Raw genomic sequence first — 25,579 nt, 5'->3', positions numbered from 1 at the left:
CTGTTGCTCCTCTGTTTGTTATATTATGGAAATTATTAATCAAATAAAATTTTTTTAAAAATACACAAAAACACGTAATCGAGTAAAATTTTCAGGTTCACACTTTTATTTTGTGCGTCTACCAGAAAATGTTTACATGCTTTAATGTTCAATATACACATTATTTTTCTCATACTGTCCATTCCTGCAGCACCTCTATTCACCCTCTGTCGGAACTCAGTGCTCTGATAGGTCAGCTGTCACAGAGCTGAGCAGGTCTGCCCACAGTGTTCCTGCGTCAGCTCTGCTGATGTGTTTGAAACCACAACATATTTCTACAATATGGGACCTTTAAAGCCATGTTTCCTTGTGACTGTCAGCTATGGGTGTGTACAGGCTGTCTTTATTAACATCTCACTGTTTTACTTCAACTGGGGACAACTTGAAGCTTTTTCATTCTCATTAACCAGAGAAGCTGGTTTATAATCGCCAATCTCCACCAGAGATCTCCTCTGCCAAACCAACTGGAAACAGTGTGTGGGTGTGCAGGGCTGTTGGATTGTGTACTGTGTTTTATCTTGCAGTGATAGAACTGATAAAGTTGAGCTGTCCATGGTGCTGAAGAGTCACCTGGATGTCATGTGCTTTTTAACCCCATCAGTTTCACATGGACTGTGGGCTTGCTTGGCCAAAGCCACAGATGTTTAAAGTTCCACTCCAAAAGTAACCACGTTAGGCTGAGGTAAGCTTCAATAAAGTGGTTGAACAAAGAGGAGAAAAGGATACAGAACAGTCCTCGAGCAAGTCACCTCCTCCTCCATCCCCATCCTTTTTCTTCCATTTGTTGAAGGAGACATCAGTTCCCTTGGGCTTGAGGACAACAGTTATTTTATTAGAAAGCTGACAAACTGGTAGTGTGGGGTTTGGAAGACCCGTAGCAACTAGAAAAGAGATTATATCTTAACTTCTGCTGCACAGATTTGGAATCCTGCCTTTACAGTAGAGGAATACAGCTGTAGGATACTGTGAGGTCACAGGAGTTGGCCTGGAAGTATGTACAGTAGCTCCCCCCATGTTCATTGTGATCTGACCAATCAATTATTCCAGGAGGAAGATGATGGAAAATAAAGTGTGTCCTACTTCCTTTATTTGGCATCTTTCGAGGCCCCTTGTGGTCCCTGAACCCAAGACTGGCCCCACTGACACAGACCAACCCCCCTGAGAGCTTCAGCAGTCAGGCGTGCACAGCGGCTGACTCCTCGTGGGGTGTGTTGTTGCTGAGTTGTTGTCACTTGGGTGTTTATCTGTCACACAGCCTTCATCCTAGGTGTCACAACAGCCTGCATACATTCCCTCCTGTCTAACGCAGCTGCAGTTTTCACATTTTATCACGGTGCCTATATTTGAGCTTGACTGGTATTTTTAAAAACAGCCAGTGAGCCATCTGTCTGTGAGAGCATGTTATCTGTTGGGCGGGCAGAAATAAGGCTGTCACTGGGCTTCTTGTGGACTCTTGTGCACCCCTTCATTAGACCAGATATCATGTGTTTTAGTGACAAGGAAGCCAATCTCATAAGCTTTCATAGGTACACAGTTACATGTACATTAAATGTGAATGTAACAGTGTTAAATGTTCTACATTATTACCAGCCGTGGAGAGAGAAGTATTCAGATCATTCACTTCAGTGAAAACAGTAAGTAAAAAGTTTCAGTACATGCACAGTAGTCACAGTAAAAGTAAATGTAGTCATTATGCAGAATGAGCTTGAGTCACATGCATTATGCATTAAAGTTATATTTAGGCAATGTTGATGAACCGTTACTTTAATACTGGTGTTTGTCATCATATATGAACCACTTTACATGATCTGTAACTGCAGAAACTTCAGTCTTATAAAGCCGTCTCTGTTTATGATCAAGTCCCAAAACTGTTCTTGTCTAAGATAAGTAGAAAATAAACATTTAAAAATCTGCTTTTCATTTAAATTATTAAATCATTGAAAACTCAATCTGCAGTGGAGCTGAGTCAAAGTATAGAGTAACATAAAATGAAAATTATCAAGTACAAGAACCTCAATATTGTACTGAAGTACTGTAAATGTAGCTTATTACTTTAGACCAGCAGGGTTCACTAATAATGTTGAGGCCAACTTAAGTTATACTGAGAAATAAAAAAAATGGGTGTAATTATTTAATAAATGTTCTGAAAAGATATCACCTATAATATGGTACAGTATGTGGATTTATGCAACTCATTAGTAATGATGTAGGACTAGTAAAAAGTTGATGTTTTATTAATGATCTAATTTTTACTCTCAACGACCCCCATTGGTCCCTCGACCCCAGCTTGAGAACCATGTGGCCCAGACAGAAGTTAGTAATGTCTCTGGTCCTTTTTAGATACTCGGCTTTGGGCTTCATCTCGCGGTGAGCTGGAATGCTTGGAGCGTTTCAGTGTCATCCGAGTGTCTGTCTGACCGGAGCTTTGCGCGCAGCACCACCTCTGCCTGAAGACTGAGGAACCCTGGGGGGGGCTCCATCTCTGCCGCTTCTTTTCTGTCAGACACCCAATGTAAACCTAAACCCGCCGGTGCAGCTATGAAGACTGAGCAAAGCTCTGTGGAGACACCGGCGACTCTCCGGGGGATCAAAAGTCTGCTCCAAAAACTAGCGCACGGAGAGGAGGATGAGCCGGAGAAGCAAGACGAACGCAAATACGTCGATTTGAAGTCAGTGGACGTGCACACAAGCGGGGCAAAGCGGGAGAAAGACTGTCTTTTGGGTGAAAGAAACCAAATGCCTGCCCCTATTAAAAGCAGCGACTCCGGTGCTTTGTGCGTAACGGAACCAAACCACGAGCTACCGATTAAAACCAAGAATGGTACTCAGAGGAAAGAGGATTCTGGAGTCGGGAAATGTGCAGAAGATGCAGAGGATGGTCCCACCGATCCAGTCTCATCATCACACCGTCCTGGTCTTAAAGTCATGTCAGAGGATTGTCTCAAATCAGGAGACAGGGGCGAGCGCGACTCGCCCAAAATAGAAGAAAGCACACCAGGAGATGAGGATTTACACTGTGGTGATAATTATTGGAGCGGGAGAAGTGAGTCGGATGATTATGAGGATGATGATGATGTTACTTTGGTGCTTTCCGCCGACTGCGTCCCTTGCGTAACGGAGGATGAGTCCCATTACATTACCACGCACGAGATCCAGCTCTCGGAGCTTTCTGATCATGAAGGGGACTACGACCTCGGGGAGGGCTCCTCCGCCAGCTGGGACATTGAGGATGCCAACCAGGTGTACTCTTTTGTCGATTACGCTCCTTTTGACGGCGATGGAGCGGCGGGGGAGAGGGGGGACGACCGCCAGCCTCGCTCTCAGGGCGCAGCAGCAGTCAGCACTCTGCTTGAAAGTGATCTGTGCGACGCGGCCAAGTTCACCAGCTCAGATGAGAGTGTGTCAAAGCCACAGCAGCAGCAGTGCAGTGGCAACAGTGCTGGACAGATCCACCTGTCAATCAGAACCACTTCTCGAGCTATAAATGACCCTGGCAACATCCAAGAACAGGGAAATATCCTTTATCATGCCAGGCGCTCCGGAGACATGAGCCGCTATGTGTTTAGGGGAGTTGATGGGAAGGCAGAGACGTTGTGTGACAGGGCGAAGTGTTTCATAGCCGCGCCTGGACGCTTACACTTTGGCCGCAAATTGAGGGGAAAAGAGGTCACCGGGTATTCCAGCGGCGCGTCCAGCGCTGTCAGCGAGCTGGACGACGCTGACAAGGAGGTGCGCAACCTGACAGCCAGAGCCTTCAAGAGCCTGGCTTACCCTTACTTTGATGCCATTAATTTCAGCACCTCCAGTGAGTCATCTGCTTCAGAGCATGGCATAGGGATAAACAGGTGGTCCACGTTTGTCGACCTGAAATATGGCAACATGAATATGTCGCAGGGACTGGACAAAAGTGTTGTTTCCCATCAAAACTCTGCGGCCTCATTTGAAATAGCAAAGAATGTAGAGAACAGAGGTTATAAGGGCATTAGACCAGCAAGCATCCAACCGCCCACCAGCAAGATCTTCACTCTGAGTGGGAATCCCCACGGCGCATCGTCATCTACAAAGAAAATAGAGCTGATGGGGAAATTCAGTCAGGGCCACAGTGGGGTCATCAGACTGACAGAGACTTTGAATTTTCGTTGCAATGTCAAATCGGGAATGTCTGAGGCAGAAAGACGCACTAACTTTGCACAAAACGCAGCAGGATCACGTTCCACGGATGAAGTTACCAACACTTTGCCAAGCAGCCAGAGGAGAGGGGCCAGCCAGCCGCCCACTAAAACCATGGAAGACACACACAAGAAAGCCATATTCGCCTCGAGTCTGCTCAAAAATGTGATTTCTAAGAAGATGCAGTTCGAGCAGGAGCGCAAGATGGAAAGAGGGGAGATCAGTGAGCCGCATCAGACGCCTTCCCCGTGCTTTGTGCACCAGGAGAGCGACAGCCACAGGGGGAAGGGGAGCAGGGAGCTGCACAGACAGGGCTCCAGGTTTTCTGAGAGCAGCTCTGACTACGCCATAATGTGCGTGGATGAATTGGGGGACATCGTGGACAGTGGCTCATGTGATACCAAGAGCGACTCTCGGAGACAAGACACGGCCGCTCCCGCACCAGAAACTAATTTGGAGCAGGCGAATGAAGCTGGAATCGATGCTAAAAAAGGCGCATTGGAAGCGTCCAAAAGCACGCTGCTTCGCAGCCAAAATAGCGCGTTCAGATGCTGGAAGGACGAGGAGCTAGAGTTTCAAAAGGATCATAAAAACGATCAAACTCCGCAGGAGAAGCCGCCTTCAGTTAACGTCAAAGAGGGCGAGAGGGATCAGTACTCATCGTGCAGCGGCAAACTGACTAAAATGTCACATTTGTTTGTGCCAAGTATCCAACTGCTGCCCAGTGACGGAGAAGTCGGACAGCAGCTGCAGAGCAGGAATTATTCTCCATGTGGAGACGGAGGAGGGATTAAACTGCGCTCTGACAACACTTTATACATCCAAGACACCAGGAGTGTGGCTACATCGAAATCTCCGGAAATTAAAATTAACTTAAGGAGCGTCAGAAACAATAAAACGGAGCCTTTTGGCGTCTCCAAACTGCGCGCGCCTAATATAGGCTGTAACACAGCCAGCCTCATCAGAGCAGATGACTTCAAACGCCAGGCGCTGGCTGCAGCTTTCAAGGGTGAGTCTTCAGATAAAGTTCCGCACTTCATGGTCAGAGACATTAGAGATAACAAAGGAAAGCTGCAGACGCCCATACACCAAGTGAGAGACGTGCGTAAATTGGTGAAAAGTTCCTATCACTTTGTTTCTTTGGATAACAACGAAAATAAATCCAGCTTTGCCTCTGCTGACAGCCAGGCAGAGCAGAGGAAGCAAATGACCCATCGCAACCCTAATTCTGTGTCCCCTATAGTGATCAAATGTCAGTCTGTCAATACTAATAGTAATGGAAAACTTAATGAGTTGTCTGATCGGGAGCTGCTTGATATAGACAGGTCGTCTCCAGAGGGCGCTAAAAGTGCTCCACTGCAAAAGGCAGCAGGGAGAGCACCCATAGGTAACTCAGATAATTCTTCAGAGGGAGACACTGGATTGAAAACTGAAAGCAGAATAGCTCCAAAGAGGCAGGAAAAAATAACAGACATCATAGAGAAGAAACCTGAATCCAAGATGGCGAACCAGGGGGCTTTGGAAAAACTCCAGGCTGCTGTGAAAACCATGGAACAGCTCTATGTCTTTGAGAGAAATGAATGGAAAAGGAAGAATGAGCCCCGGCGCCTGACAGACAGCCATGTGCTTTCATTGATATCCAGTGCGGAGCATGGAGGACCTGAGGAGGAAGCAGCGAGAGGGTCCAACGTGGCCAAGACGCCACCAGCGGTTGCAGCATCCCCCGCCACTGACAGCCTGCTGAGGCGAGAGGACAAACTCTTTCAGAGTCCTGGCAGCCGTGATGAAAGACTAGTTACTAAGCCGCTGCAAACCACCAGCGCCACAGGGAGTAAAAACCTGTTCAGCCTCAGTTCTAGCTTCAAGGCCTCCACAACCCCAAAGACACCCCAGCCAAGCGCTGTCACACCAACACCTTTCAGCAACAAATGCTTTGTCCCAAAGTCTCCAAAACTGCCTGCATCCTTAAAAGTCAGCCAGCCGAGGGCAAGTGGACATGAAGGAGATGAATCAAAGGAGTCAGAGAGGTCCATTCAGGAGCTCTTGAGCACCTTGGCTGACAACGAGAACTACCTGACCATCCCGGTCAAGTCTCACGCCAGCAGCAACAAGCAAGCCTCATCTGCTGATAAATCATCAGTGTCCACATTTACAACCCAGACACATCCAACCACACCTTCAGGACACTTGGGATCCAGCTCCAGGGGACAGGATGACTACAACCAGTCCCCTAAACGCTCCAGCATTGTGATGGAGACACACTCCCCAGAGATCCCTCCTGCTACCATCTACCACTCCATGCCATTCAGCATGGCCACCAATCAGCCTCAGATGTACTGTTTCTCTCCAGCAATCACCCCCACACCCACAATGGACCCCTTCCAGACCACCCAGAGGAAGATGCTCCTGGATCCCACCACCGGAAACTACTACCTGGTGGACACTCCTGTGCAGCCGACCACCAAGCGCCTCTTTGACCCTGAGACAGGCCAGTATGTGGACGTGCCCATGCAGCAACCTCCTATGACCCCAGTGCCCATGCCAATCTCACCTTTGGCGCTCAGTCCAGGAGCTTATGGACACACCTACATGATCTACCCAGGCTTCATGCCAACACCATCTATGATCCCAGCCCGGACGCTGGTGCAGTCGCAGATGTCGATGCAGTCAGAAATGGAGAGTGTGGAGAAAGCCTCAGCGCAGCAGAATGAGGGGATGTACATGGAGAGTCCCTTCTACATGGCCACTGGGAAGTCTCCCCAGGCGACCTCTGGGGCTCAACAGCTGGCTGCCGCCAGCAGGCCGCCGCAAGGCTTCTCCAGCATCAAGCAGCCGGTCGTCAGCATCACCTCCCAGCAAGGGCCCCGGATCATCGCCCCACCCTCGTTTGACGGGACCACCATGAGCTTTGTGGTGGAGCACAGATGAACGGCAACTTACCTGGACAGGTGAGAAGTTCTGACTGTTTATCAGTTCACCTGTTTATGTACAGTATCAGGAATGAGTGGGTCTGAGTGAACCAGGATTATGTATTGTGTCACTTTATGTTTTACCTTGCCAGGCCTCGAGCAATGCACCTGTTGGTTTGACCAGCCAGCGTCCTTTAAAAGTGAAATGTGTGAGAATAGGCCACCTGTCATACTCAAAACAAAAAGAGGGCAGCCAGGGTAACTGCTTACTGCTGCTAACTGTAGCTCCGCCGTGCATCTAGCGGTCCAGACTGGGAGCACGGCGCACCATGGGAGTGCTGGTTTTTACACCGCTAGCACAGGAGCTTTGGACAAGGACAGGCTAACCATCTCTGCTAGCTGGTTAGCATACAAACTTCATAGACATCTTTGCAACACAGTACCTAGACGTCTTTGACATGTCAAAACTGTTATTTCTTCATGTTCTGTTGATAATTTCAGTTAGTTTTTAAAAATGTTTTCAACCAAAACTCTTACATATTGCACCTTTAACGAACTACTGGCAGCTACAGGCATTCAGTGAAACAGGCTAATGTTTGTTTGAAGACAAAATGTCAGAACTGGAGAGTATATTTCATTGAAAGAAGAGCAAAACACAGCACCGAAAGGTTTTCTCCATGGAAAAGATGTTTCGCTCTTCTCTCAACTGGCTTTGGTAAGAGTTTGATTTATCAACCATCTCCGCTGGTGGCCCTCTACTACTCCATCATATGGTATTGTTGACCTGTTTAGTTGAGTTTAGCTCATGATAACTTTGGACTTTTAAGTCCATTGAAATGAGAGATAGAGACCCTTTCTTACAATATAATAAAACCAAAAACCAAATCTAAATATGATGCACAAGTGAACTAATCTCTGCATGTTTCCTTTCTTGTCTTGTTCTGTTATCCTCGTTCAACCAAGTTGGTTGAACGTTCTTCTTCTTCTTCTTCTACTACTACTACTACTACTACTACTATTTCTAATTGTAAGTACAGTTACTTGAGATTTAAATTTCATTCTTGACCTGACATTCAGCAGTTGACGAAAACATTTTTGCCACCTGCTACGTCTAGTAAACGCTGGTGGAAAAAAGGAGTTACTGATCCTTTACACTTTTAAAAATAGCAGTACCACATTATATTAAAAAAATATATATACTACAAGGAAAAGTATTGCATTCAAAACTCTACTTAACAGAAAAGAAGTAACAGAGAAAAACTAAAAAATACATTTATTAATACTGCTTGATAAAGCGTGAAAGTAAAATATGTGTCAGTGTAGGGGACACCTTTTATTTTATTTTATTTTATTTTATTTTATTTTATTTTATTGTGATATATTTCTCCCCTAATGGGACTCCTCCATGTTTCCTTTTAGCTTTGATGAGTGAGACTTGAGCAGCCCAATTACCTTTCCGGCTGGCCAGGTACCACTCCAGTCTGTCAAACCTCCCACGTTAGCCGGAATGCTCTCGTTAGCATCAAGTGTCACTCTGGTGTGACCTTAGAACTGGAATGAACCTGAACCTTGTGGCTGAAGAGGTGTCTCTTTCCATTTCTGCCTCTTAGGAAGTCAGCTCCCATCTGCTCATTTACAAGATTAATTAACATTTCTAATTGTCGTACTAAGTTTAGATCAACTTTTCAATGTGAAACGATAAAGGCCCAACATGTTTAAAAAATTAATAGATACATATGGAATTTGAAATATATAATTACATGAATAAAGCCTCTCTCCTGCAGCAGCTGTGCTCCCGGCTGTGCCTGGCTCTCCTCACACAACACTCAGCAAATCGTTTGTTGTGTTTTGATAGACAGACCCCTAGTGGCAGAAATGACATACTGTGCGTTAAAATAAAAAAATGACTTGCAGTGAACTCTGTTATTAAGAGAAGTAACAGGATGAAATAACATTTCAGTAGGGAGCTGAGTATTGAACATTGTATTATTTTACAATTCATATCATTATTTATTTCTCAATGTCTAGTTCATTTTGGACACTCAAAAATGCTTATAAGTACATAGTGGATTGGCGGCACACACACACTACATGTGGTAATTTAACTACCCTAAAGGCAACCTAGTCGCAGTCTATTTCCTCTGGTATCATGTCATTTGGATAAAGGCATTAGGCATTCAACCAATCGTGTGCTAGGATTGAAAAAGGAGGAGATACAATGTGATTGTAAAGTTTGCAACTGAGCACCTCAGCAGGCGCTAGCACTCACAAGCTCGTCTGTGAATCCTGATATCACAGCAGAGATATGGAGGATTATATTGATATAAGATTCTTCCCGGGCTAGGTGTCTGAATGTGTGTGTATGGTGTGGTGGGCATAGTGTGGGCAGAGTAAAAGGTCAGGCGATGGCAGGTGTTTGTTATGTGTACACACTGCCTGCCTCAGCTGCTGCTGGACATCAAGAGGCTGCCTGGCAGGTTAGAGTCGCAGCGGGGTCAGCCGTCTTTTTATAGGACCAGTCATTTAAAGACAGAGAGAGTGAGAAGCCAGGTTCACATGGCTTCTGATCGGCAATTACATAAACACAACATGCAACATAGCAGCAGATAGCCTCAGCTGCACTGTGGGTCAACATTTGGAGTTCCCCTTCTCATCTGAGACTGAGAGCAACATACTGGAGGGCTCAGCGATGTTTTATGAAGTAAACAGATAGGCTGGAGTCTGATCGTCTAGAGGCTGGAGGAACGGGCTCTGGACTGGAAGGTAGTTTAAATCATACATGCAAAACTGTGAGTGAGGAAAGTCAATGATCATGTACCTCAACAGCTACCGTCATGGTGCCTTTGAGTGTAGAATCAGTCAGTCAACCAGTCAAGGGACCGATGTGAGAATCTGAAGACATTTGCACCTTTTGTTCTATGTCATAAAATACATCAATAAATATCCCACTTGTGAATTTGAAAGCATTTATGTAACTTCAGAACTGCAGTTGCTAACGAGTGTCTAAATGAGACTATAGAGGTTGTCGGGGTCGTTAAACGTCATCACAGCGAACATGGAGACTCATCTACTCACTAGTCCGTCTTTACATGCAGGTTTTAGCTGCAAACTCTTTTAACTCAAACCTTTCCAACGGTACTCTCTAACAGTTTACATTAAAGTGTGTATAGTATAGTGTAGTAAGAAGCTTAGTGGCATTGAAGTCATGCAACCGTGATGCACACATTACATTAGCTTTACATTAGCTTTTAACCTCTGGTGATTTTATTTATGCTTCAAAAGTGTTTGAGGTGGTGTTAATTTGAAAAGATTACCTTGCTGAACAAAATGTGTCAGTATCATAAACTTGTGGGGGGTCACATTCCACAATAACCAATATTTTTGTCAAGGGCGATGCTACCTTCTGGGTAGCCTACAAAAACACATCAGGCGTCTTCATTACTGTTCAGGTTTGTCTCCTAAATAATAATCAGTTCATTAATGTGAAAACTAAGCGGGCAGTGATTAGTCTGCGGGGGCAAGATCTGAGAGTGTAGATGAACAGATTCATGAGCACAGAGCATGGTATTACATAAGCAGATTGTGATTGTGACAATATTTTGATCCTCCAATAGAAATTATGTGACTATATCTGACACAGTCAAATCAAACTGCAGTCGTATGAGACCCAAAAGAGCTCAAAATACATGAACACATAACATATAACAATACATTTCTAGCCATGCTGGTCGTGTGCAGGCTCTAGTGGTCTGTTGGATGGTCCACCATTTTGGATCAGACCGGAATATGTCGGTAATAGATCTGATGAATGAATGTAAGACATTGATGGCTTCCACAGAGAGTGAATCCTATTGATTTTGATGATCCCCTGACTTCTTCATTATGAAGTTGACAATTTTGTATTTTTGTGACATATCCAAACAAAAATTGGACTGATAGCTATGATATTTGGTAGATATATCAATATATGACTCCTAAGGACTTTCAGTCCAGGCCAACATTGTAATCTGTCCATTACTGTGGTTTATGACCACATGTCTGCATGACTAATGATATTCCCACCATCTTCAGCTGTACTTTGTTTTGAAATCCAGTTACCAAATGTCAGCATGCTAACATGCTAAACTATGATAGTGACAATGGTTACATTTTTATGTTAAACATCAGCATGTTAGCATTACGAGCATGTTAGCATGCCTCACAGAGCTGCTGGCATGGCTGTGGACTGGTAAACTGTAGTTACTAGTTTTAATGTCAGGATGTATTTTTTCCAGATGTCGGATTGATAGATGTAACAACATTTTTACCAGTGACAGTTTTATTCTATGATACCACTTTTCATCACAAGGTGGTCACCTGTCCATCAGCATGGACTAACATGGCCAATTATTTAATCGACTGTGTCCTAGATGAAACTTGATGTTTACTTGAGGTATGCTTCTGAAATCTGTTAAAGTGAGATGGGAACATTATGACTCCTATGATAAACATTGTTAAATCCGGGCGTGCAAGCCACCGTTCAGTTTGTTGTTTGATTAGCCATTAAACTGGATTTGCTGACTCATATCTCATCTGCTACATTGAACCTGTCGTCACACCCCCATAATAGCACAATAAATGCTTACTGTTGCAACAGCAACTAACTGTGCTTCCTGATTTATACCAGGAAGCACAGCAACTAACTGTGCTTCCTGGTAAGCAACTAACTGTGCTTCCTGGTTTATACCAGGAAGCACAGTTGGTTGCTGTTGTTTCTCTCTAAGGACAGAGACACACAGAGAGACAGATTACAGGATACAAAACACATAGCTTCCACTAACAGAGAGGACAGAAGAAAGGGGATACTGGGAATACTGAGAATACTGGAATACTGCTACTTCCACTGGTTATAAAAGTCTTTTAGAAGAGAGACGACTCCAAACCAAGGCTAAAAGCAAGTGTCATCGTACTGTCTTCTCAGCCTCACTCAGAAATGGCTGCTCGGCTGTCCAGGTCAGAGTTGAATTATTCTTGTCCAATTTGTCAAGACATCTTCAAAGATCCTGTTTTGCTGTCATGTAGCCACAGCTTCTGTAAAGTCTGTCTGGGGAACTGGTGGGCAAAGAAACTGATTTGCGAGTGTCCAGTTTGTAATAGACGATCTTCAAAAAGTGACCCACCCCGAAACTTGGCCTTAAAGGACCTGTGCGAAGCCTTTGTACAAGATCTTTCTCTGGCTTCTGCAAGATGTGAGGCTCTCTGCAGTCTACACTCCGAGAAACTAAAGCTCTTCTGTCTGGACCATCAGCAGCCAGTGTGTGTTGTCTGTCGAGATTCAAAAACACACACCAAGCACAGATTCAGACCTATCGATGAAGCTGCACAGGATTACAAGGAGGAGCTCAGGAAATCCCTGAAGCCGTTACAAGAGAAAGTGGAGAACCTAAATCAAGTTAAGGTTAACTGGGAACTAACAGAGGCAATCATCGTGGTTCAGGCCATGGACACAGAGATGCAGATTAAGAAAGAATTTAAGAAGCTTAAGGATTTTTTAGAAAAAGAAGAGGAGGCTAGGATCACTGCACTGAAGGAGGAAGAGGGGCCGAAGATCAGGGTGATGGGGCAGAAGATTCAGGATCTGAGCAGAGAGATCGCAGCTCTCACAGACACAATCAGAGCCACAGAGAAGGAGCTGAATGGTGCAAGTGTCTCATTCCTGCAGAATTACAAGGCTGTAGTGAAAAGAGTCCAGCAGCGCCCCCTGCTGGCTGATCCACAGCTGGGCCCAGGAGCACTCATAGATTTGCCAAAACACCTGGGCAACCTAACCTACAACATCTGGAACAAGATGAAGGAGATGGTTACGTATTCTCCTGTGATTCTGGATCCAAACACAGCAGGTCCTTACCTCGATGTTTCTGATGATCTGAAAAGTGCGACCTACAGAAAGAGTGCGAGAGAGCTTCCGCAAAACCCAGAAAGATTTGAAGACTACCCCATGGTCCTGGGATCTGAGGGCTTTAACTCAGGGACTCACAGCTGGGATGTTGAAGTTAGAACTGATGCAAACTGGGCAGTGGGTGTGGCAGCGGAGTCTATAGAGAGGAAGGGAGATATTCTGACTGGATACTGGGGAATCTGGTTTGACAATGGTAAATACAGAGCGTGCTCTCCACCACATACAGACGAAGTTCTCTCAGTGAAGAACCCGATCAGGAGGATCAGAGTGCATCTGGACTGGAACAGAGGAAAGCTGTCCTTCTCTGACCTGGATACTAACACACACATACACACCTTCTCACAGACCTTTTCTGAGAGGCTGTTTCCATACATTAACACACTAAGTATCGAGCCACTGAGGATATTACCTGTGAAAGTCACTGCAAGATGTAGATGATTATGTTAATGAGGCCATGGTTATCTGGATGATGACAATGATTATGATGGTGAGATGCCTATTTCTGCTTTCTTTGCTACTTATTTCATTGAATCACTATATTCACAATATGTCTACTGTGCTACACATTAACAGATATGTGTGTTTCTATATGTGTGATGGAGACAATATTTGTCTATGTTGTTATAAACTGGAGCTTTGCTAGTCAATACAGAATGCATGACAGGTTTTGTGGCAGCATATGAAGAGTGCAGACTAACACCCTGAGGTGCTGTGCAACTTTTCCTTTGAAATAACATGAATGTATGGAGTACATATATATGTGGGCAGTGATCAGTCTGCAGGGTGAAAATGTAAGTAAGTGATAGAAAAGATCATTTGTCTCTGTTAAATCAACCTGCAGTTTTATTTACATACTAATACTAAAGTGTTGGCATTCTGTCATGCTGAAGATTATATTGAAATGAGTAAAGAAAATTCATTTTCTGTTTTTTATTTGAGTCTGTTTTTGTAGGAAGCCTCACATGAACACATTTAGACTAAAATTCAACATCCAAATTTAAATTTATTTTACAGATTTAAAAATGTATCACATGTGTAAAACAATAAATAATTAATAAAAATCAACTGATAGATCATTTCCAATGTACTCAAGTGTAATCCTGCAAAATGTATATATAATGGTCTATGGCCTATAAATTTTTCGAATTGTTTAATACACTTTGATTACTAGAGGATTGTTGTGTTTGTACAGCCAAATCAATTAGAATAAAATGTAACTTACAAAAACATATAAGTGAATATCAAATCGACCATTCATTTTTAAACTGGCAGACAAAGTGCTGCCTAACATTGAAAAAGAACATTTAAATTGGACTTGGGTAACTATTTATAATAACTGTAACTTTTGATGTTAACAAACAATGAACTGTTTTATAAACCATTTATTAAACAATTGTTTATTGTAAAGTTGCAACTGATGTTCATCATACTTACCATCACCATCATTATTATTTAGATGGTCATTATGAAGTTAACACTGATGTTTACAAACCTTTACGACAGTGAAATAACTATTGACTAAAGTTTAATTAACTAACTTATTAATGATGTTATAATAAAGTGTTAACTGGACTCGGGCTTTTGATTTTGATTCATGTCACTGTGTAATTACAGATCAGATGAAGACAGAATTCATTGCTGGTTGCATTTTTTATATAAGTCATGGCAGCTTTAGCCACAGCTTAATACCTGACATCTGTCAACAGCAGTCATGACTAACAAACAATAACACTGGAGTGAAACACACAAGCTTCCTGCTGGAGCACGCTCTGTAAATCAAGTATGTGTGGTAGTTAGGCAAATAAAGTGCTCTCATATTGCTGCAGTGCAATCCAAAGTTATCCAGCACCACACTTTGTTAATTAAATATGTACAGATACAGATACTAGGTAGTAAACACCTTGTGGCTTTTAGCATTTTAAAGATGTACGATCTGTAATAAAAATGTTGTAGCGATCTCTGACACAGTGTCCTTCAGAATTAATGAAGTTAAATCTGGTGAATTATAAGTTGAGTTTTAGTTGTTTATGGTGTGTTCATAATAATTTAGTGTCTGTTTCTTCTTGGTTCCCAACAGGACTGAACCCTGTGTGGATGTTGGACTGCTCTGGGTTTTGGTCTCTTCATCGTGTTATGTTATTGGCTGGAGGTGATGGATCAGGGCTCTTGTATCAGAGGGCTCATCCACTTCCTGTTTCACCTTTTTTTAACTTGTAAAAGATGTTTATAGTGAAGTGTGTAGTTCTTGCCTTGTTTTATAACATCACATTGTAAAAGTGTGAAAGAGTCACTTAGTTTGTTAACCTTTAGATCTACCGTATATTGCATTGACTTTATTATTGCAGTAATTGATCTCCCCCTAAACTGATGAGGGTTAAACTCTCAAAACTCTTTATTTTTTAACTTTACATCAGATCACATGACTTTTGATTTTGTACTTTTATTTCATTTTACAACACATTATTGAATGATATTTTTGATGACTATATTTAGGCAAATATCTACACAGCTTAACATTTCCTCACCATCGGTTCTGGTGGATTTTATGCAGTGTCACAACTTTTGCTTTAAAATGTTCAAAAGTCAAATGGAAGCTCTGAGAGGCAAGTGAGAAAAAAAAAAAAAATCTAATCTGTACTGTGGTGAACAGGTGAAAAAAGGTTTTTCCAGGATAATCTTTCTACATTCCTTAATTTTTTTTTCATCTGTTAAAAATCAGGGACAAAATGAGTTTTAGCAGGTGAAATATTTTTATTTTTTTGTCAGGATCATTTTTGAAAGTGTTTGTTTTTGCAATACTCGTTTCAGCACCGCATGCTATAAACAGAGCTGAAAGCATTAATGTTCTGAGCCTCAGTGCACTCCAAACACAAGGTACATATATTGTGTGTTAGTGAGTTATAAAACATTGCTGAAATGTATTTTAATTGGTGCTACAGTAGCTCTGGTGACCATACATAAGAAAAGTAGATGTGAGACATGCATGGACATGTACAGTTTCCACATTTACTCAGATATAGAAACCAGTATGACGTATGCACAGACACATGTAGCAGAGACTTACTGCATCTGCTTCTCTCCTATCTATGTGACAACATGTGAACTATATACAGTAAACAACCTGTTTAGAACATAGGTTGGTGCTGCGCTTCAGCCTCTTGTGGTTGATTTGAGTAATACAACTAAATCCCCATCTGATAAAAAACAATTTTCACAGATGAAATTAAAATAATTAAGGAACATGGAAAGATTATTCTGATCAAACCTTTTATTCACCTGTCTCTGAGTCACAAGAACAACATGAGATCAATTTGAAAATGGATCACCATATTTGTTCCTACTTGCCTCTCAGGGCTTCTGTAAAATCATTTACCACCATCTTTAATGTGCCTGGAAATATCATTGTATGTATTCATTAACATAATGGTCAAGTCAAGTCAATTTTTATTTATACAGCCCAGAATCACAAATCACTATTTGCCTCAAGTCACTTTGATAACAATTTTGAATGTAGTGTGTTGAATGTACACAATGGTAGACATCCTGGAGGTCTCTCTTCAGGCACTTGTCCTGCATATATGACAGAATATTCACTTCATTTTTCAACATGACCTGTTGCCTACAAATCTTTTGCATTTTCCTGTAATAACCACGTGAAGGCAGTTTGTGTTGAGATCCAGTTTATTCATATTCTCACAAAAATGTAAAGTGTCCTTCTCCCTTCTCCCTGGAATATAAAGAATGTGATTTTAGCTTCCAGGCAGCTCTCAAAGCATCACATGCTATCTGCTGTAGCAGGAAGGACAAAGAGGGACCTCTGGGGTAACTCAGCTGTGTGACCTGCAGCCTGATGCCACTGACATGTATTTCTGTATATCACTGTTTCAGAGTAATTATTCTGACATTGACTTATTGTTTTGTACTTAAAACAGTTCACAGACTGTGGATCTGCTGGCCAGTCCATCCTTCTTTCATTTTGAATCAACTTTTGGAAATGTGTTTTTACTTTTCTTTATGCGAGGAGACTAGAATGTTATCGTTCATTATCATTATCATAGAATCTTATAAAAGAATCCCACATTTGTAAAAAACAAACAAAAAAACAAAACGATAGTGAATTAAAGTGTTATTAACGTGTGTTCTTGTATTCAGGTATTGTACTGTATTATATCTAAATATCATGCAGGTTGTGTTGTTGTTTTAGTTTTCAATGGTAAAAATCAATTTCTGCCTTCTCAGCGACTGACATGATGTAATATAGAAAATGCTAAGTTGTGGTTGCTGTTTTAGGTTGAAGTGCTGCTCCGTCACTGCTCTGACTGCACTTTATCAGCTTATTATGATCGGCAAACTCTCAGTTTAAGGGACAGTTTGAATCAACAGAGACTCTGGTTCACTCTTTTCTTCTCCCCTCACTTCTCTGTACTATCTTTGGTCGGGGCCCTCCAACAGATGAAATCACAAATTGTACTTTTATGGAGATCTATCAGCAGAAATGGAATGTAATCATACATTTGTTTTTATTGGTACATAATCACCTGAAACTAAGAATGGTAGTGTTTTCTCCAACTCAGAATGCGTCTTTTACATCTTCAGAGGGAGACGGTCCGTCTCTACAAAGTCCTGCATGTTGTCCTGCCATGTTTCTACAGTAGCCCAGAACAGACAAACCAAAGACTGGCCGTAGAGAGAGCATGTTCTGCCAGACAAATTCTGTCTGCACAGTTCATCAGTTAGTTTCCCTGGTGCTCTGTGAGCACAGATTCCATGCCAATATGTTCTCCTACCACGTGACCCCTGACAGTCTGTAGTTTTTTAAGCCTCAGTTTTCATCCTGCGAGCAGAACAAGTAAAATTCACTTCCTCTATACTAACCACCAAAATAAAACATGAAAATTACCACAATGTATAACTGGGATGTGCAATACAGACAAAAATAACATCCACATATTTGCTGGCACTTAAATCTGATCTAATGGTCCTTTAATCACATTTTAATAGTAGGTGTGACTGAAGAAGTGAAGTTCTTTGAACAATCATTAACTCAGACAGCTCCTCCATTATCTCAGATTGTGACACTTTGCCAGTCACATTGCAGCAGTTTGTGAACGTGCATGGAGAATAACTGTCTTTTTTTTAAAGTACAGCTTGTTGTTTAAATAAATAATCCTGTATAAGTGTAAATATCTTTTCCACAGGTCTGAAGGAAGGCCTGATGTTCTTATGCATCAGTGAGTGAATGTGGGACTTCTGTGATTCAGAGCCAAAGGACTTGGAACAGGGTGAGGGTTTGAAGCCAGACCCTCACCTGCTATGAACTTCCAGGACAAGCAGTAAATTGTATGAAGGTAGAAGAAGGTAGATTTGTCATGAAGAGAAAAAGTGAGAAAGTTTGTGACTTTTGTAATAAAGGGACTTTTATATGGAATGAAACGGTGAATGCACAGCAGGGACAGTTGGGTACAGATGAGAGAGAGAAATGAAACATTGAACATTTTGTCCAAACACAAACTAATGCTCAGACGCCGCCCTAGTTTAGGTTTTTAACTCTGGTGTCTTTGCAAGTGAAGTGTACAGCGTTGGCTCCACATGAGATGTTTCGTCACATGCTGATTTTGAATGTGTTTGTGCATTTTGAAAATGTAATAAATGTGAAATGTTCTCTACATGTTTTCTACTTGTTGGTGTGACATGACCTACAGATGAAGCACAGGAACATGGAGCTTACTGTAAATAAAATTCTCCTGAATACAACATGGAAGCCTTTGTTACTTTCACTCTTACATGTTATACTTCCACTCCAGGCTTTACAAAAACACTGCTTTGAATTTCATGTCCTTTCTGAGATATAAGTACCGTTTTTAAAGTAAAACCACAGTACATAGAGGATGGAGGTTTGAATTGTCTGGTTCTCTTTACATGTACTGTTTAGTCCCTCAGTCCTTGAACCTCTTCAGTGTGAGGCCCAGTTGAAGACAAGCAGCCACACACAGCTTCAGGTGAGTTCTTCCAGGTATGGGATCCAGTTTTGGTCGGGTCTGTAACCTGTGATGTACAGGAAACAAATGTTGTCAAGAATACTTTCATAAAAATATTGAATACGTCTGTTACCTTCTTCCTGAGAGTAAGATGAGGAGGTTCATATCAGTCTCATGTCTATTACATACAGTGGTCAGTGTTTAGGTTAGCTTAGCTTAGCATACAGCTTTGTGGAGTAGCTAACTGAAGACATCTCTTGTTATATATTTTGTTGAGTTGTGTACTTGTGTATTATCCCAAATGTTTCCATCAAACCAGAGAAATCCACAAGTCTGCTGAAGGGGATGGTGTGTTTCATTTGGTCGCTGTAACTTTTAGTGAGATAGAGATAGAGAGGAAAACTGATGGCCAGTGAGACTCAACGTAACCTGAACAAATATTTCAAACATTACGTCATCCATGAAGGTTTGGGCCTGAGCCTGTGGAGCAAATTCATGCCCGTTTATGTTAATTCACCCCAAACAGCCACATTACCTGACTGTGCATTAGCCGTAAACTAGCTTTATATATTTTCAACACATATCTGGTTCTATGGGAACCTCTGTTCACAGGTGAGACAACGCCTACTGGACATGGATTTACAAGTAAGCTGCTGCTGCAGTGATGACAGCTTGCCATCAGGCCAGTTTCATCTAGAGGCAAAACACAGAAACAACACTGATCTTCACATCACTGTTGGAAACAAAGCGACTCTCCTGGTCCACGTTGTCTTAGAATCTGTAGTTTTCAGCCTCAGTTGACCAAGAAACACCTGAGACCAACTTTCATTTGTGGCTTCCATCTTCTGAAAAATCATTCAGCACTGACAACTTGCCGGCCTGTTTGCAGGGCTGAAAACAGGCTTAGCACTGTTGATGCTAGAATGTGTGCTAAATAAGAGGTCAGTGTTAAAGGCATCTCTGCTGGCTGTGGGCCCATATAGAAACTGGGTTGGGGGTTGTAGGTGGATGGTTGCAGGATCATGTTGCAGAGCCCTCACTGTATACACACAGAGGCATTTAATCCCACAGTGTGTCTGCCATGCACTCACACATACAGTACACGTCTCTGGCTCTCCTGCATTGTCATCATTCATCATGTCGTTATGTAGTATTAACATATAACACAGGTAACATAAGAAACATGTAATGATCAGTAACAGAACAAACAGTCTACAACGCATGTCAACCTGTTGGTGAACAATTTATTGTTGTTCACTTTAAAATGATATATAGGCCTACCTGTGTGTATTGCTCTGTTACAGGAACACCCTGATCACATTCACACAGTTGTTGCGGGCCGGTCTCCAGTGATAACATGAGGCTCCTTGATTTAATTCAGCTACCTCAAGCCTTTAAGGAACTTTAACCAAAACTATTTCGTCTCTCTGCACTTGTTCCTGGTATAACATTCATTTAGCAAAGTCTGAGGCTCTGCTGCTGGGATTGTTAACATCACTTCCAAACCTGTCAGAGTCCTTTCCTTTCTTCTGCTCACCCTCTGGTTTGTTTTACTGGGGAGTGTATGTAACACCCACATTTGATCAGATGTTTAAGACCAATCTTCTGGATGGCATGAGGACCGACTTCGATTGCTGGCCCCCCTTGCCTCTGTCCTGGATATCAAATAAGGTGATCAAGGTGCTTGAAGGCTGGCTGAGTTCCTTTATCTGGAGCAAAAGCTGCCAGCTAGCACACATTCCAGTGACACCAAGCAGGGAGATAGTTAAATGACTTTATTGTTGAAGCTGAGTAGGCAGGTAGTGGAAGATGCTCTGGCTCGGGCTCAGACAGGTGGCACAGCAGGTGGCTCGGCTGGCGTGGAGAGACTCGGGCTCCGGCAGGTGGAAGTGCTGGTGGCTCTGTAGGTGAGAGAAGGTGGAGACTCACAGTGGTGTGGGCTGAGGTAGAAGTGGAGGCTCAGGAGGATATAACACAGGGGATCCACAGCAGAGTGCAGGCAGGTCCCAGAGGTGCTGGAGGCTGGGTGAAATATTCAACTGTTTTGAAGCTCCATTGATTGTCAGGTGGCACGTTTCCTGTTGCAGCAGTTAAAAGCCTCACATATTCATCATACCAATGCATCTGGATCAATAAGTTAGTGTCCATCCAATTTTCTGAGCATAAATAAACACATCCCCACTATATGAAACCATAACAAATATTCAGCATGTTTGTTTCATCATTTTTTAATTTAATTGAATTTACTATTGTAATCCTACAAGGGGAAATTCTTATAGTATCCTTTTCATTTCATAGTATCCAATCATAGTATTGACACAGACTAAAGGTTCATTTATGTGAATTTTTCCAGAACCTCTTCCTACCTCTGTCCCTCATCCTTCACCTGAGTGTCCTCAGGATCTGCTTCATCAGCAACAATCAGCTGCTTGTTGGGGTGCGCTGAGTGGGTGGGGGGCCAACAATAAGGTCAGCCAGGGGCCCAAAGCCTCACATGAACTTCAGTATAACAGACCCGTAGCAGATACAGAACAATAATAAATGATGTGTATGGTACAGGCTGCAGTAATGTTTGCTCTCTGGCTTGTTCCACTTAAACTGAACTGCAGCCCAACTGTTCCTTTACATGCAGTTCTCTGTTGAGCCCACCTGATGGCGCTATAGTAGCGATATAATGTGCAAGAATGAACACAGAAAAAGTTCAGCAGGAGAGGAGCCGCCCAGAAATGATAATATGACTTATTAAATATATGAGTATTGTTTGTATGCATAAATATTGTAAATGAAAGCTCAGAAAGTCCAACATGTAGAGGCTCACAGAGGCCAGCTCATGTTCTAACATCTGTAGGCCTGGGGATGCTTCATCACCTTATAAGGGCCTCTTATAGGACACCTGACATGTTTCTTTATGTGAAGTTCTCCAGAGGTTCATATCAGCCTGATCTCTGGACTCCTTTGTCGGGACTTCACCATTCTGGTTGGATCTATGTTCTCCAGGTGAGATGTGGGCTGCTGGGCAGGGGAACCTGAACGTTCCACGGTTGCCATGGTTTGTCTCCAGGTGCATCATTCGGTCCAGATCAACATTGGGACAGAACCGAGCCTTCTTACGGTCCGACATTTTCAGACAAGTTCACTTTTTCCACGAAAAAAGGATTTACTGGAGACTTATTACACCTGAACCTTCTTCACACGTTCTGTCGCTGACCAGAGGACTTTAGTCCAGAAAACAGGGAGATTTATAAATCTGTCAAACCCTGTTGTTTCTCATGTATTTCCAGGGCCGGTTTTTGCTATGGGCAATGTGGGCGACCGCCCAGGGCGCAATCTATGTGCGCCCTCAAAAAAAAAACCCCAAAACTTGCCAGTTTTCTAGACTACCGCTCATTTCCATGTCAGGTCAGTGGAGTGGCGCTGGGCGGCCTCATTGTCACGTCAACTTGCTGCTGAGAATCACACAGGTTGTGTGTGTCAGAAGAGGCGGGGGGAGGGGGGCGGGGGATAGACTGATGATCCCAGGCCACATAACACAAACTGCCTCCAACGGGCATCTACGTGAATTTGTTTACGTCACGTGACTCCGGTTGTTTGACGGGCGAACGGACGGTGTTGGCAAAAGGTAATGATGTCGAGTCTTCATCTTCATCATGGATCAAAGTAAAAGTCCAAAGAAGCCATCAGGTGCCGAGTTCAGAAGAAGAAGAGGAGAAGAAGAGGAGAAACGGGCAAAAGATAAAGGTATGCAGATTTCTATGAATGACGTGAGTGACAGTAGCCTATAGGCTATTTATTAGCCTCTTGCTAATATGTTGCTACTTAGCCACAGAAGACGACTGTATTTGGTTTGTAGTTTTGCTGAACTAGCAACTATTAGAATTGAGGCATCATGTCATGCAACTAATCTCACCCATTGGCAACCTGGGCTACTTTGTGTTTGCAACACAACAATTGCAAATTCACACAGAGTCCTGACTGTGGAATGTTTAATGCTACACGCTATATGCTAACTTAAATAACTTCTAATATACATTGACATGGCATTGTGTAAGCTACATGTGATATAGCTTTTTGAATAATTTGTAGTGTGTTATGCTTAGTTAATAGGATGTTAACAAATGTTAATCAAATGTGCATTATGGTCATTTTAATTGTGTAACTGATGCATGTGTGATGTAAGTGTGACGTAACTTACATATTGTATCTTTATTGTAAATTCAGAGGCACTTCTGAAATATTTTGGAGCTGGAGCACCCACTGGCCAAAATGAGGAGTCAGATACTTCCACAGCAGCCACAGACATGGTCCTGGAGTCTGATGAGGAGCCATCTACCTCTGCAGCCACATGTTCCTTGCAGGACTCCTCAGGTGTGTGTGTGTGTGTGTGTGTGTGTGATCATAACTGGAACCGTTCAGATGGTATTAATAGGATGATGCAAAACAAAACTTGTATGTAAAATACAAAATAGTTTACTGTAGGAATCTTTTTTTTATGCTCCATAGAGTAGCCTTTTTTTTTTTTTAGCTTTCTTCAGGGATTTTTCAAGCATGGTTATTAGATCCTGAGATGAAGGATTTGTGCAATTTACATTGGTGTTAATATACTGTATTTCATTTATTTATCTTGTTTTTTTCTCTTTTCTTGTTACCTTTTTGTATTTAAGATTTTATATAATAAAATAATACAAATAATATAATATATTGTTGTGTTTGGGGGGGCAGTCAAGGGATGGTTCGCCCAGGGTGTAAATCTAGCCAGGACCGCCCCTGAGTGAAGCCGACATTTACCTGTTGTGTGAACACATCTGCTGGAGAGACCGTGTGTGACTGTCGACCACAGACATCATTTGGAGCTGGAGGAATTCGTCTACGGCCCACGTCCCTGCAACCCGCTGTTGGACCATACGGACCAGGACGAGTCCATTTCAGTGAGGTCATTGCCAACATTGGATTTATCGTTTTGTCTTCTTTCTGCGCAAGGCGCGGAGCAGCCATGTTGGAGTGAGCCTTTCCTGAACTCAAGCGACGTCTCAGGCCTGCATCGATCCTCTGGTTTAAAGGGTACCCATTTTATTTCCATTTAATTAGTAAGAGTGCCAGCTTTAGTTGTAATATTTCTGGTGTTGGTGTTTTGATATTGAATTGTTATTTTTGAACACTGAAAAGACATTTGTGTTTACTTGAACTGTCAAGAGATATTTTTTATTTTGGGTTATTGACTGAAACTTGCCTGAAACAGGAGGACTTGAAACTGAATTATTGTTTGTTATTTTTCCATGATTCAAATATTGTGTGTTGTTGAATATTAACCTTAGTAAATTGTTCACACTTACATGTGATTATTTCTTTCACCTTGCATAGTGTCCATATTGTTGCTTATTTGACTTAAGAGTGTTCAGAAGGAGAAGTATGTTAAAGGGTACCTGAGGAAGAAAGTTAAGTTGGTTAATTTCATTTAGGAATTATATATATTAAAAAACATTCATAGAAGTGAAACATACTGTAACCAGTGGTAAAAAGTATTTTGATCAGTGAAAACCTTATAAATAACAGTTGATGATAAACCAGGTGTTACAGTGTACTTTCCCTATTGCATAAATTAGCTAACTAATAAAGAGGTTTAAGGTAACATAACGAACTTGGGGAGCGCACCTCGTTAAAATCGATCTGACGTCTAGAGGGCGCTACAAGAAAATAGTGAAATTTAGGAACTTTAATCATTATTTTCTCTGCCTCCCTGTGCTGGACTGAATGCGGTCAAAATGTGGCTAGCAGCAGGCCTTTGTGACCATTTTCTTTCTTTCTTTGTGGCTTATTTGACGAGATACTCTTCTGCTACCACTTTCGACAGTATTATTTTACTTCAATTAAACTCTGAAATCATGAAAAGTTTACTTACAGCTCTGTTGGTGTACTCGCTCAGTTGCTGAGTCCTGTTGAACGTGGGACGTACAACACCGCGTGTGCGTGTTGGAGGTCAGATCACGCCCACTTTCTTCACCAATCACCAAGAAGACTCAAACGTCGGTCGCACAGACACTTGAATAAGACCCTCACCTTGTTAGTTTCTTTTTGTTATCTTTTCCTTTGTCTTGTAAGCTGGTTCAACATTTTCAATCTTTGTATCACAAACTGGCCTTAATTGTTTCTAATTTCCTACTTCAATAAAGGAGGGAGGGAGGGAGGTGGGGGTGCATCCAAGGCTTGAACGTTAAAAAAAAAAAAAAAAACCCTCGGTCGCAACCTAAAAAGTTTTTATACGCCTTCACCAAAATCAATAGCTTAGTGTGAAAGACTCACTCTGGTGGGACTGATCACTCGATCACGACCCTATTGGGCTCTCTCGGACTTGTAAGTCCGTCTGTGCGCAATAGTGCGGTTGTGATATGGTCATATTCTGAGCCTGATCGGACTAGTTGTGATTTGACGTGATCACGACCCAATCGGGCTCTCTCGGACACATCCGGGTCCGTCCGTGTTTGCTGGGGGGTGATCAAAGACCTTACGCATCTCACTGACATAGGTAGAATATGAGTCAAGATTTACAG

The 25,579-nt window shown here is 42.4% G+C and overlaps 3 protein-coding genes across 8 annotated transcripts in view; all 3 read left to right on the top strand.

Annotated features, from left to right (window-relative positions):
* The first annotated feature begins 2,501 nt into the window (after positions 1 to 2,501).
* cUnh4orf54 (chromosome Un C4orf54 homolog) lies at positions 2,502 to 19,060 on the top strand. The gene is made up of 2 exons (XM_084344286.1): positions 2,502 to 7,157; positions 15,134 to 19,060. The coding sequence occupies exon 1, from the start codon at positions 2,578 to 2,580 to the stop codon at positions 7,135 to 7,137; it is 4,560 nt and encodes a 1,519-aa protein (XP_084200412.1). The 5' UTR covers positions 2,502 to 2,577; the 3' UTR covers positions 7,138 to 7,157; positions 15,134 to 19,060.
* On the top strand, positions 11,440 to 14,458 carry LOC311251571 (E3 ubiquitin-protein ligase TRIM39-like). Its single transcript, XM_084344058.1, has one exon. The coding sequence runs from the start codon at positions 12,091 to 12,093 to the stop codon at positions 13,492 to 13,494; it is 1,404 nt and encodes a 467-aa protein (XP_084200184.1). The 5' UTR covers positions 11,440 to 12,090; the 3' UTR covers positions 13,495 to 14,458.
* A 2,857-nt stretch (positions 19,061 to 21,917) lies between the features above and the next one.
* Positions 21,918 to 25,579, top strand: part of LOC311251692 (uncharacterized protein) — a 28,353-nt gene continuing 24,691 nt past the window's right edge. For 2 of the 6 annotated variants that reach the window (XR_014621449.1, XR_014621451.1), the window contains exons 1-3: positions 21,925 to 22,772; positions 23,253 to 23,399; positions 23,754 to 24,092. Coding sequence is in view for 2 of the 6 variants with exons in the window: in XM_084344284.1 (XP_084200410.1) it covers positions 22,682 to 22,772; positions 23,253 to 23,399; positions 24,012 to 24,092 (319 nt within the window). In the remaining 4 variants the exon portion in view is untranslated. Of the gene's footprint in view, positions 22,773 to 23,252; positions 23,400 to 23,753; positions 24,093 to 25,579 lie in introns of all 6 variants that reach the window. The other 4 variants (XM_084344285.1, XM_084344284.1, XR_014621448.1 and 1 more) reach the window with 4 other exon arrangements.

The sequence above is a fragment of the Pagrus pagrus genome, assembly GCF_965226575.1.
Source record: "Pagrus pagrus genome assembly, chromosome: 22".
NCBI lineage: Eukaryota > Metazoa > Chordata > Actinopteri > Spariformes > Sparidae > Pagrus > Pagrus pagrus.
The sequence above is the reverse complement of the archived record's forward strand: the minus strand, read 5'-3'. Positions and strand labels throughout refer to the sequence as shown.